Genomic DNA, 13,292 nt, shown 5'->3' with positions numbered 1-13,292 from the left:
TATTCTAAGTTAATATGACTGGAAGTTGTATGTATGGCGAAAATACTCTCTTTTCACTGTATTTTTGCAATGAATATGTATGACAATAGATGATTCATTTAAATTTAAATATTAAATTCAATTTTCATACCATCTCATGTCTTAGTCTCACTTTCTTAACTTTCTATGTTCAGTCATGTTTGTTCTTGTATTATGAGTTGAAGTCGGTCTTTAGCATCCTCTTTATCCCTTCATCTCTGTAGGTTCTCCAGCGACTGTTTAGAGTCCTCATCCCAGGTTACTCCATGCCCTATTTTGTTGGGTCATTATGAATAAACTTGACCGTTCAGAAATGAAAAATATAGCCTTCCAGGACCAGTGAGCAATGATTACAAAGTTAAGTCGTTTGAAAACAATTCAACAATGTGTAGCTTTTGCCAAGGTTCTTGCGTCAAAGTAAATTGCATAGAAATGGAAGTTTTTGTTAAATCATTACTGCAATCTAACTGTAGATTGTATCTCCAGAGCAAAGCTACCGACTGATAGTATCTTGTGCACGTGTGCATGTGGAGTTCAAAATTTGCTGACAGCTTCAATGATGATGGTGGTGAACAGACAATTTTGCTGTAAATACCACAAAAACTCCAGTCCAATCATAATTTTTCTTAAAAAAAAATCAACGGTCATCATTCTCTAAAGACAGACTTTTTTCTTCTAGACATTTAATTCCTTGGATAAAGATGCATATTTAAATTTAGCAGTGTTTGTTAGAGGTGGTGGCATAACATTGTTTTAGCAGAAAATGATTTAATGCACTCATTGGTAAATTTTCTTTGAATACTTTAAATATACCCCACCATTTATTCAGGCACATTATCAAAAAAAAACTTCATTTTATCAATGAATACACATGAATATTAAAATGCACACAGAAGTATTCTCTTTATTTATCAGAAGTACAATGAGGCACATCAGACTTTCCAATTATTCATTGCAGCTAATGTATTACACAGCGCTACTCTAATTTACACTGAAGAACATGTGGTATGAAGAAACAGCAGAGCAGTTTAATCACTTTTTGCCTAAACTGTAGAGGTTAAGGTCACTGAAGTTTTTAATGGTAGTTTTATAGGAAGTATCTGAGGCAGACCCAGTTGTTCCTTTAAATGACTTTTTACTTGAGGCTGAGGTTAAAAAAAAACAAGAAATTGGGATTTATTTTGAATTACTCTTACATTATTCACAAAAACTCTCCCAAATTTGGTTTGACTACTTATGCATTTTAATGTCACTTTAGCAAACTCGAAATTTTGGGGCTTTTGAATCATATTCTCTTTTATCCCCCCATCATTTAATGTTTTTAGTTGGTTCTATAACATGGTATTTACATGCCCTTGACATTTTCCCATCTCCTTGATAACATTTGATCTCAATTAATTTCAACTGATTCTACTGGAGCTTGATTAATACTGTTCCCTTTATCTAGTCCTAAACCCTTAATCTGCACCCCTCCACCATTTAATTTTGATCGTATACCCCCCCCACCAATGGATTCCTTTTGTTTCATTATCTCCTTCCAATTATTCCAGAACTCGCTTTGATCTAATAATGGGAGCCCTTCCTCCTTTGACTTGCCACACAGCAATACATTAACACCCACAACTGCTTCCAACATTCACTGCCAGTACAATGCTGGGAAAAGACCATCAGCTTTCAGCTCACATGATTCTTTAAACTCCCTCGATAAGAACTTAAGACACTACTTTTTACAATATTTGTTTCAAACATCTCTTGACTGCTTCCACTTCCAGATATTTCCTGGTCTGTTTAATAAAATCGGTTAGTCTTACTCTGGGTAGGTACCACACCTTTTGCAATTTCTTGCTTTGATTGGGGGAGAAAGTCCTGACAATGTTGGTCCTCTTTCACCCAAAGATACTTCTAAACACCCTAGAAGCAACAAACTGGATGCCGGAATTCGGTTCTGATGGAGAGTCACTGGACTCAACCTTTGCTTTGCTTTCTCTCCACAGATACTACCAGAAACCTTCCCTCCTGAGTGTTTCCAGCAATTTCCGTTTTGTTTCTCACCAACCTATTCTGGCACAGCTTTGGAGCAGGTGGGACTTGAAGCTAGGCTGTCTGATCCAGAGGTAGAGGTACTACTGTTGCACCACAACAGCCCTCTCAGTTTTACTCAAAACATTACAGCAATGATTAAAGCCAAATGCTAATGTATTAATCCAAAGACAGTAGTAGGCCATTCAACTCCTTTGAGCCTGAATTGGCATTTGATGAGATATGGCTGATCTTTGACTTCATTTACATAACTTGGTTCAACATCCCTAGTTAGATCGTCGAGCCAAGTTTATCCACCTCTGTTATGGCACTTCCAACTGTTCCTTGTCCTCGATTTCAGGATATTTTGGGGAGAGATTTCTACTGCTTTTATGTAAAGGAAGTCCTTCCTGATATAACCCATATGGCTTAGCTCTAACTTGAAGCATACGCCCCCTTGATGTTCTGCTTCTTATCCTATCACAGAATATAATTACTAAACATCTCCACTCAATCACCCTTTAACCCTCTCGACTTGAGAATACAAGCTTAATTCCTGCAGCCTGTCCATGTCTAAAGGAATTTATAGATTTGTAATCTATAACAATTATTGCAGAACCAGGATTCTAAGTGGAAATAATGCTTAAAGAATTAAACCATTGTAGAAAAAAAGGTTTCATTTCATGTACGAGGCATTTTAAGTGAAAGCTGTAATTTTACAATGGAGTTTTTGGTCTCCGTTCTATCCAGGCTGCGATTTTAGGAAGAGCTTCCACACGTTCTTTCAAAGCTGATAACTTGGGATAGTTGTGCAAGATATCAACATTTAGATTAGTGAGGGTGATGGAACAGACGGCCCAGTGAAAATCAGCCCAAGTAACCTGAAAGTAAAGATAAGTATATTAGTAATTTTGCAAAATGGCAATTTGAGGTCAATTCAGACAGTTGTTACAGCGCAATGATGCGATCTTACTGTGCGCAGAGTTTGAACAGAAAAGTATCACCACTGTGCATTGTGTATCCCTTATGCTCATTAATTTTGTCATTTAACTAGTTCTGTTCCCTCCTTTAGTGATCATTATTTCCTCTTCTCATCTTCCAGAGAAATTGACCATTATTAATTTCTCAGATACTAGTCACTGATGCAGTTGTTCATAGGAATCTACAGTTCTTCTAGATTTCCAATCTAGTAATCATATGATACTTTGGACCTGGTGATTAATCATAACAATCAATTTGTCAATTAAACTGCAACAGATGAGGCAATAGAAATCTCAGTGATGGGGTACCCTTGGGGAACACAAATCTCTCAAGCACATTATAATTACTACACACTGTGCGGCTTAGTCATTCATATGTTCCAGGTGAAGATGCTTGAATCTAGATATTTGAATATTGTTAGATTACTCAGTGGCAGTGAGACATCATAGCTTGTCCCAATCTTCTGACATTCACATCCGGACAATTCAAGCAACGGCAATTTGATAACTCAAAATCAAACAAAGCTTTATGCCTTACTGTCCCAGGGAATCTGAGTCCAATCATAGCTTCTTTCCCAACTCTCACATTGTTGAATATTTTGTTCTCAGTTAACAGGGTGAAATCTGGAACCCTTCTAATCAGTGTAGCTAATTGAACTGACTAAATAAGGCACAGGGAATGTAGTAACAGTGAAATGGTTCTGTTCACTGAAATTTCCCTTGTTCCTAATGCAATTACAGGCAAGAACAGATTTTCCCACTGGAGAAGGTGGCTGTGACTTGCTGATCAACAGCCTCAATGGGTCACTCTGGTTGGTTTCTATTGTGAATCTCCTAGGCATGAATTATATTCGTATTATTATACTTCATATTAAGCTTCAATAAATTATACTCACTGAATCACCAATAAACCACATTCGGTCTCCCAAAAGTTTGCTCAAACCATCCAGAAACAAAGGGATTTTATTGGCAAAAACATCTTCTGTTATCTTTTGCTGTAAAAGAAAGTCATTATTCCATACAGATGAATCAGCTCAGAGTCTGTAATTAGAAATAGTTTGATGCAACAATTTCCTCTGCTAGGTTAGTTGAGAGTCAAATGGAATGGTAAGGTTAAAAAGAAATCAACCAGTTTCATTCGGAGATAATGCTAAAAGAACAGAATGGAGTGGTGATAGGCTAATGGGAGACGCAAAAAGTAGGAACCATCAAAATAAGGCAGTCACAAATAAATCTATAAAGGAATTCCACAGATTCACAACCCTTTGGGCGCAGAAGTTCCTCCTGACCTCAAAGCCTTTACTCAAAGTAGTAAAATAGTAAAAGGAAGAGCATGGATACATTGGAAAATAATTTGGCTTTGTGCATAAGGTAGAAGTTAATAGAAGGACACATTGATGGGATGAAACGAAGGGGGTTCATGTGAAACATAAACACTGCAGCAGATCAGTAGGCTAAGTGGCCCTTGCTGCAAATTCTGCCTACAATCAGTGGATTCTAAATATACTCAGCTTTATCTGGGAAATTGCAGCATTTCAACAAGAATGTTGTCGTAAACTGTCCAGTACAGTCACAATTCACTACCACTGTCCTCCACCTTGTTTATTTACATTGAACAATCTCTCCTTTAACTTGTCTCACTTTTTCCAAATAACATGCAACTAACAGTACCCCAATGGGCCCTAGTGATGCCAGTCATTTTGCAAAGTATGACTCAGCACTTGACAGCCTTCTGCACTCAACATTGAATTTAACTTCAACCCATTGAGTTTGTCCTTTATTTTGATACCACGCTTCTCGCCCTGTTGTGTGTCTTGTTTTCATGGTCTTGCTTTAAGTCACAGTCCATCTTTATTCTGCCATTAACACCCACAGTAGAAAAATTAGGGGAATATTTTTTAATTGAAATCTGTAAAATTCAACCAGGACTGGACAAGATAGATACAGGAAGGACATTCTCTATAACTACGGAACCCAGAACCAGGGGTCACAGTCTAAAGATAATGGGTATTATTGCAGAGACGGGGAGAAATTTATTCATTCAGAGAAAGTGATGAGCCTGTGGAATTCTGTGCCACAGAAAGCAGTTGATTAACACATATTTCGGATCTAAGCCTTGTCTTCTTCACAGCCAGTACAATTTCCTTTATCTTTTGTGATACCCTTGATCTCATATTTCCCTTAACATTTCCCCGCCCTGCCTGTCTGTTCTACTTGCTGTCCCCCTTCCAAAGGTGTAAAACCCATAACTCTTCTACTGCTATTAAGTTCTGAAGAAATTATGTTACACATGAAACAGTGACTCAGTTTTGGTCTCCACCGATGCTGTCAGACTTGCTTAGATTTGCTAGTATTTACTTCTTAATTACTACAAATTTCCATGACAATGCTTCCTGCCAGTCTCAGCACCATACAGCAGTGATACACACAAACTGTCGAAAAAATGCTCTCTAATTGCAAAAGTGGGAGGCTAGAATAGTTCGATATCCAGAAGCTCTGAACAAACTACACTGAAATGTCTTACGTCTTCAAACAATAAATCTTCTAGTTTTTTAATCTCCTGATTCCAGAGTTGAGAGGATTGGATTATGAGGAGTGACTGAGTAGACTGGGATTATACTCAGTGGAATTCTGAAGAATGAGGAGAGATTTTATACTAAAAAAATAAGATTATGAAGGGAATAGATAAGGTGGAGGCAGGAAGGTTGTTTCCGCTAGCAGGTGAAACTAGGACTGGGGCATAGCCTCAAAATAAAGAGAAGCGGATGTGGGACTGAGGTCAGGAGGAACTTCTTCACCTAAAGGGTTGTGAATCTGTGGAATTCCCTGCCCAGTGAAGCAGTTGAAACTACCTCACTGAATGTTTTTAAGGCAAGACTGGACAAATTTTTGAACCGTAAAGGAATTAACAGTTATGGTGAGCGGGCAGGTAAGTGGAGCTGAGTCTCAAAAAAGATCAGCCATAATCTTACTAAATGGTGCACCAGGGTCAAGGAGCCAGATGGCCTACTCCTGCTCCTAGTTCTTATGTTCTTACATTGTAGGCCATTCCTTCACATCAAATCCTACTCAAGCCAATATTTTGAAAGTGGGGGTCACACAGTGTGGAGCTGGAGGAACACAGCAGGCCAGGCAGTATCAGAGGAGCAGGAAAGTTGGCCTTTTGAGTGGGGACCCTTCTTCAGAACTTACCTGCTCCTGGAAAGGGTGCAGAGGAGATTTACTAGGATCTTGCCTGGTATGGAGGGAAGGTCTTACAAGGAAAGGCTGAGGGACTTGAGGCTGTTTTCATTTGAGAGAAGAAGGTTGAGAGGTGACTTAATTGAAACATATAAAGTAATCAGAGGGTTAAATAGGAAGAGCCTTTTTCCTAGGATGGTGACAGCGAGCATGAGGGGTCATAGCTTTAAATTGAGGGGTGAAAGATATAGGACAGATGTCAGAGGTAGTTTCTTTACTCAAGAGTAGTAAGGGAATGGAATGCTTTGCCTGCAACGGTAGTAGATTCGCCAACTTTAAGTACATTTAAGTCGTCATTGGACAAGCATATGGACGTACATGAAATAGTGTAGTTTAGATGGGCTTGAGATCGGTATGACAGGTTGGCACAACATCGAGGGCTGAAGGGCCTGTACTGTGCTGTAATGTTCTATGTTCTATGAATGCTGCCTGTCCTGCTGTGTTCCTCCACCTCCACAGTATGTTATCTCTAACTCCAGCACCTGCAGTTCTTACTATCTCATTTTGAAAATAGGGTTGTGAGCACTGAAGCTAAATCATTATAAGAATGATACTGCCTCATTGTGAAATATTCATTTTAAATAGTTGATATGAAATTGGCTGCCTTCTGCTGAGATGCAATAGGTTAGGATTTCAGCACAGATAAAGAAAGGTGAACACATCACTTTCTGATACAGGAAAATGGCAGTCCACTTTTTATATAGTGTACAGAGTGTTTCACAGACTCAGTGACCCACAGTGCTTTACAGTAAGTGACGTATTATTGAAGTCACTGTTGCAATGTAGGAACCATGGCAGTTAACTCGATCACACATAGCTCCCACAAACAGACATGTGGTATATGCAAACAAACATATGTGTGTATATTATGTATATAGTTAGGAGTAGGAATAGGCCATTTGGCCCCCTCAAGCCTGCTGATCTATTCAATTAGATCATGGTGGATCTGACTGAAACCTACTCCTAACCTTTCCCCTCCCCCCCCCACTCAAACCTGATAACTTTAACACCCTCTTATTTGCCAAGAACCAATCAATCTCAGCTTCAATAATACTCAAAGCCGCTACTTCTGCCATCTGTTCAAGGAGTGTGTTCTATAACTCCTGCATTTTAATGACAAAACTAAAGTGTCTATCCTCCTGGAATCTCCTTCCATTTTGTGATCCACAGTCAATAAATGCAAAAAAGCAGTTAGATGGTGCATCTCCTAAGCAGGGGTCAGCCAAGAAAGAGTGACTGAGGTTCATTGTACCGTAAGTGGTGCAATTGGATCAACAATTATGTTGTATAATAAATGGTGGTTTTTGATTAGGTCCATCAAAATTCCTCATTAAGTTGAAACTGACACATCCAGGAATAGTCACATGACAAAAACCCCTCTGTTTTATGCAGTCTATCTGTTAATATTACAGTCTATTAGTATCTAACACATGGCACTATAACCGGACTCAATGTTTAACAAACCTTGCCTCTAGTCTAAGTTTCCCTTGTAACCTAGTTTTAAAAATTGGACAAAATCTGGACACCACTTTAGAGGGAATTCTGCAACTTCAGCCAATTAAACCAATCTGAATTCAAGATCATTGGAAAAAAAACCTTCACTGGATGCTGTCCTTCCAGACTCAGACATTGATCACATGAAGTGATATTGCCACTTTGATTTTTAAGTTATTTGTAATTGTAGTACTTGGAGTATTGTGTTCAGTTCTGGTCACCACATTATAAGAAGGATGTGGAAGCTTTGGAAAGGGTGCAGAGGAGATTTACTAGGATGTTGCCTGGTATGGAGGGAAGGTCTTACAAGGAAAGGCTGAGGGACTTGAGGCTGTTCTCATTAGAGAGAAGAAGGTTGCGAGGTGACTTAATTGAAACATATAAAATAATCAGAGGGTTAGATAGTGTGGATAGGGAGAGCCTTTTTCCTAGGATGGTGACGGCGAGCACGAGGGGGCATAGCTTTAAATTGAGGGGTGAAAGATATAGGACAGATGTCAGAGGTAGTTTCTTTACTCAGAGAGTAGTAAGGGAATGGAACGCTTTGCCTGCAACGGTAGTAGATTCGCCAACTTTAGGTCCACTTAAGTCGTCATTGGATAAGCATATGGATGTACATGGAATAGTGTAGGTTAGATGGGCTTGAGATCGGTATGACAGGTCGGCACAGCATCAAGGGCTGAAGGGCCTGTACTGTGCTGTAATGTTCTATATAAACTCTATATAAACACTCAGGAGCCTCTGCAAGAAAATCATTTCTCTTCATCTCAGTCTTAAACAGATGACCTCTAATTTTTAAAACATAACCTTTTAGTTCTGGGTTCTCTTACAAGAATAAACATCCTCTACACATCCGCCCTGTCAAGAACCCTCTTATGTGTTTCAATAAAGCTGCATCATACCCTTCTAAATGCCTGACAACACCAGCACCCTTTCCAACCTTTCCTCATAAGACAAAATGCCAATTCCATGATATTCATCTAGTAAACCCTTCCTGAGCTTCCAGAAAAGTATTTTCATCTTTCCTTAAATAAGGTGAAATAGGGTAGTGTGCACAGTATTCCAGAAGTGGTCTCACCAGAGCCTTGTATAACAGTAGCATAACCTCACTTTTGCATATTCAATTCAGCTTGTGGTAAATGCTATAATTATGTCAGTTTTCCTAATTACTCACTGTAACTGTATGCTGCCATTCATGCAGTAGGACACTCAAATCTCTCTTAATCTCAGGGCTCTGCAATAACTGCTGGCCTAGCTAATGACTGTCAATCTGGACAAAGATTCCAAGTCCCTGGAAAGAGACTTAGACCCACAGCTAACACCTTAAAAGCAGATAATTAAGTCAACTGTCAGTATGGCTTCATCTCACAACATTTGAAATTCAATCATACTTTCACAACTGGGTCCTTTTCAGTCCAGGGGAACATATTCATGAAATCATTTATTGTGTCCACAATGGCATCCACTTGAGCTTGTTCAAGGTTACTTTTTCCTGCTATGCCTAAGAAAGAATAAAAAAGAAAATGCATGGTAGATATATAAATGATCTTGCACTATAACAGTAGTGACACAGAATAGTAAAAACGTACTGGCTAACAGTACCTGTTTCTCTGGCCAAATATCTTGCAATAGCAGTGCTCTGATTGATTTCAGTTTCGTCCACATTCAGAATCGGAATTTGTTGAAAGAGCAGAGCTAGAATGAGAACCACACAGGCTCCAGATTATTGAGAGTTAAATCCAATTCCACTGTTAGCAAGCGTAGTATTAGGTTTGATATTAGCTGTGCAGACATGCCAAGTCACCACATTAAATAGGATATTGTAACCTGGATACGGAATGATAATTTCTTTGCACTCCTACATGTCCTTCAAAAATGCTTCATTAACTATAAAGTGATTTTAGCCCCAAGATTGTGAAAGGTGCCATTTAGATCAAAGTCTTTATTTCAATCTTTATATTCCCAGTACATGATTAATTTTAAACAATGAAAAATAAAGTGGAGTTTTGTCCCAAAGCATCTAACTTTCCTGCTCCTCTGATGCTGCCTGGCCTGCTGTGTTCATCCAGCCGCAAACCGTGTTATTTTTAATTCATCTGGCATTCGCAGAAAATCACCCTAATTGCCCAGGGAGCAATTGCTGTGGGTCTGGAGTCATACATAGGTTAGAAGATCTCACTCCCTAAAGGAATATTAGTGAACCAGATGGATTTTTTCCAACAATCAACAACAGTTTCATAGTCATAATTGGAGTCTTAATTCAGAGTTATTTTTTAAATTTCAATTTCCACCATCTGGCATGGCTGGATTTGAACTCAGGTCCCCACAACATGAGCTGAGTCTTTGTATTAAAAGGTCTAGTGGTAATACCACGAGGCCATCACATCCCCACATCTAGTTTTCTTTTGAAAGTATCTAAGTAATTAATCTTATAACCTTTCCATTGACGCACATTTGATTTGATTTGATTTTTGTCCCATGTACCCAAGTACAGAGAAAAGTTTTGTTTTGTGTGCAGTACAGCAGAATGTGCAATGCGCATTCCACATTCTAACCAATTACAGTATAATTTTTCCTTATTTCCCTCCTGTCTTTGTTACTGTTATTAAGTATAGGGTCCCTACATGCGAGCTGACGTGTGAAACACTCTCCATGTCTACTTTATCCAATGCATTCATAATTTAACCTGTATCAGTTTCATGATTTCTCAAATGAGAAGTATTAGAATGTATCTTTAGTAGTGGGAATTTTTGTTGAAAACCAGGAGTAAACCAACAAAGCAAGAGAGTGCATATCGTGTGAGGAAAGAACTCAGTTTCCCAGCATTAATCTCCCTTTAATTGTTCAGCTGGCACAGAGTTCAAAACTTACCTGCTCTTTGGCCCTACCAACTGATTAAATCAAAGCAGAGTCCTAATATCAAACAACTATTTAAACTTAAGTTCTGATATAAAGTCACTCTATACAGGGCAGACCAGAATTGCACAGCATCTTCCAAATTTAATTTCCATTCATGGGATTTGACAAGACAATGGGCAAAACCAAAAAAGGAAAATGAAAATAATTTATTCTTCCAAAGCTTGCAAATGTTCTTTGCAAAGTGTGCTACTTACATTTTTTTATATTAGGCCAATCCATTATGTCAATGGTGTTGTCTTGGTAGTTTATTCCACTGTATGCAAAAATATAACGAGCAGTCTCAGCTCGCCCTCTTATTTTAAAGTAGGTCAACTTGTAGTTTGGCATGTTTCAACCTGTCAGGATCAAGCGCAATACAAGTTTCTATGTAAATGTGTCATAATCTTTCACATGAACACTGGATTTTTATCAGGATCCTACAATTGGCTCAGTCAAATTTTTGTCAAGAGGTTTGATTACACCCGAGGAGCATAAATATATAAAATGTTGCTGGCAGAGAGAATCACTGTACATTACTTAATTGCAAGCCAAAGATTGAATTCTTATTTTCTAATACCTCCATGATTTCTCCTCTTCTTGGCAACCTCCTCCAGCCCTGCAACCTTCCGAAATTTGGCCTCTTGAGCATTCCCAGTTTGCATCACTTCCCATTTCATGCTTTCAATTTGACTAAATTCTGCACTTCTGCCCCTAAACCTTTCATTCTTTCTCTTAAAACTGATCTCAAAATCTGCATACCCATCTAGGATATCTGGTCACCTATCCTAATATGATCTTACATAGTTCCATATCAAATATGTGACTTATATTCATTCCTGTGAAGAATTTTGAGGAGTTTTATTATGTTAAAGGTGACACATTAAACAAGTTGTTGTTGGTTAGTTGTGTCAAATAATTATGTCACTGATGTAGGCAGGGATATGACAGGAATCATGCTAGACTTCAATATTAGACCAGGTTATTGTTATCCATGGTGCTCTTTCTGGATGAGTACCAGTTAATCTTCAGGGACAGAGGATGTGCAATATCAATGTTTCCTCCATTCCCTACTATCTAAGAATTTTCTGGAAAATATATTTCCTTTAAATTTTTAACTGAGGTACACATTTGAATTGTATGAAACCAATGCTGTCCCAATAAAATTTTTGCTGATGACAATTACAACTTAATACTACACAAACTAAGGGGGTTAAATAATGAACACTGTTTTTACTTTTGATCCCTGGAATAGTCTTGTTTCTGTATTAGATGTGAAGGATTTCAAACATATCAGGTGCAAAATTAAGTCACCCTGACTTTTGGTCATGGGGGAAAATGCTGTACCCATTCAGATCGAGCTGGAGAGATCTTTCTTTTGTCAGCCAGTCTGACGTGAATGATTTCAATGCAATCGTCTGCAGTTCCATTGCTTTCTCTTCTCAGTGCAACCAGCAAGTTCCTTACCAAGAATCTAGCACAGGCAACCTGTTTTATTTTTATCAGGAAAAACAGGAAGTTGGATAAAAATTGCTCCAACAGAAATTCTTACAAACTGAACGCCAGAGCACAATTTGGGATCCTAACAGACAGAGGCTACAGAGGCACTGTCTCTGTTGCTTCTGTGTCTGTTTCATCCATTGGATGGGCAGTTCACCCATCTCTCTCATCCCTTTGAGGATATCTCCCTATTCTATGGGTCAACGTGCCTCCAAAATCCATCCACACTGCCACACATTTAAGAAGCATCTGGAAAAGCATTTACAATGCCAGGGCATACTATATAATAATGCACGTAAATAGAATCACTTTGGTTTGGTGTTTGATAGTCGATATAGACATGGTGGCCTAATGGCATGTTTCCATGCTGCATGACTCTATCGCTATGTTTTTAGACATGCTAGAAACGTTAACTCGTGTTTTTCTTTCGCAGATGCTGCCGGACCTGCTGGGCTTTTCCAGCAATTTTGTTCCAGTCCTTACAAAATCTGCCCCCTCCCCACAGTCTCACATGAACGCAATTCCTAAACAGGATAGATAAGTGCGGAAAAGTTGCTGACCTACTTACAGCTGACGAAGCGTTTCCTTAAACCGAAATGATCCTGCGACAGAACTTGCAATCAGATAGACAAGCTTGTGCCCCGGAGATTTTCCTGATGCTGCGTACGGAACTCCGGCTGAGTGATGAACGATGTGGAATGCAGATAAAGTCGGAACCAGTCTTTAAATGCTGGGTGCACCATCCGCCCAGCGAGGCTGTTCCCAAGGTTACTGGGGCGGAGCATGGAGCAGAATTCGTGGAAACCGAACACATGAGCAGAGCACTATCAACGAAGTTTCAAAGTGACGCAGTGATAGTGCGAGACTCCCACCCACTTAAGACGCGGAGTCCTCGGTTCAACTCCTACATACTCCGCCAGTAATATTATCGCTGGTCAGCCTGATTTGGAAAAAATAGGTCAATAGAGCTTTAAAATGATCATATTTCAAGTAATGCGAGTGGGGAAAGGTGTGCAGTTTCAAACTCACCTTACAATGGCTCTGCCCGCATTCGAGTTAAAGAAGGTCGTTCGGCCCATGGTGTTTGTTCTGTTACTCTGAAAGAGCTATTCAATTTGTCTGATGTAGAACCGCAGATCAGGGATT

The 13,292-nt window shown here is 39.1% G+C and overlaps 1 protein-coding gene across 2 annotated transcripts; it reads right to left on the bottom strand.

Moving 5' to 3' along the window:
- Positions 1–904: 904 nt before the first annotated feature.
- LOC125455061 (hematopoietic prostaglandin D synthase-like) lies at positions 905–12,969 on the bottom strand. 2 transcript variants are annotated; one of them, XM_048536596.2, is made up of 6 exons: positions 12,707–12,969; positions 10,865–11,005; positions 9,354–9,446; positions 9,143–9,252; positions 3,914–4,012; positions 905–2,918 (listed from the first exon to the last, which is right to left on the bottom strand). In XM_048536596.2, the coding sequence occupies exons 2-6, from the start codon at positions 10,995–10,997 to the stop codon at positions 2,754–2,756; spliced, it is 600 nt and encodes a 199-aa protein (XP_048392553.2). In that variant the 5' UTR covers positions 10,998–11,005; positions 12,707–12,969; the 3' UTR covers positions 905–2,753. The 2 variants fall into 2 exon arrangements, with proteins under 2 accessions (XP_048392553.2, XP_048392544.2); XM_048536587.2 differs by having other exon boundaries at positions 12,715–12,968.
- Between the last annotated feature and the right edge of the window lie 323 nt (positions 12,970–13,292).

The sequence above is a fragment of the Stegostoma tigrinum genome, chromosome 1, assembly GCF_030684315.1.
Source record: "Stegostoma tigrinum isolate sSteTig4 chromosome 1, sSteTig4.hap1, whole genome shotgun sequence".
NCBI classification, from domain to species: Eukaryota; Metazoa; Chordata; class Chondrichthyes; order Orectolobiformes; family Stegostomatidae; genus Stegostoma; species Stegostoma tigrinum.
Note: the sequence above shows the minus strand (reverse complement) of the source record. Positions and strands in the feature narration are given on the sequence as shown.

Excerpts from the sequence above, each read along its gene's own strand:
- LOC125455061 (XM_048536596.2), bottom strand. The coding sequence starts at position 10,997 with ATGCCAAACTACAAGTTGACCTACTTTAAAATAAGAGGGCGAGCTGAG. Across the intron at positions 4,013-9,142 it reads AAAAGGACCCAGTTGTGAAA|CAAAAGATAACAGAAGATGT; the intron begins GTATGATTGAAT and ends TTTCTTTTACAG. Across the intron at positions 2,919-3,913 it reads TGTGGTTTATTGGTGATTCA|GTTACTTGGGCTGATTTTCA; the intron begins GTGAGTATAATT and ends CTTTACTTTCAG.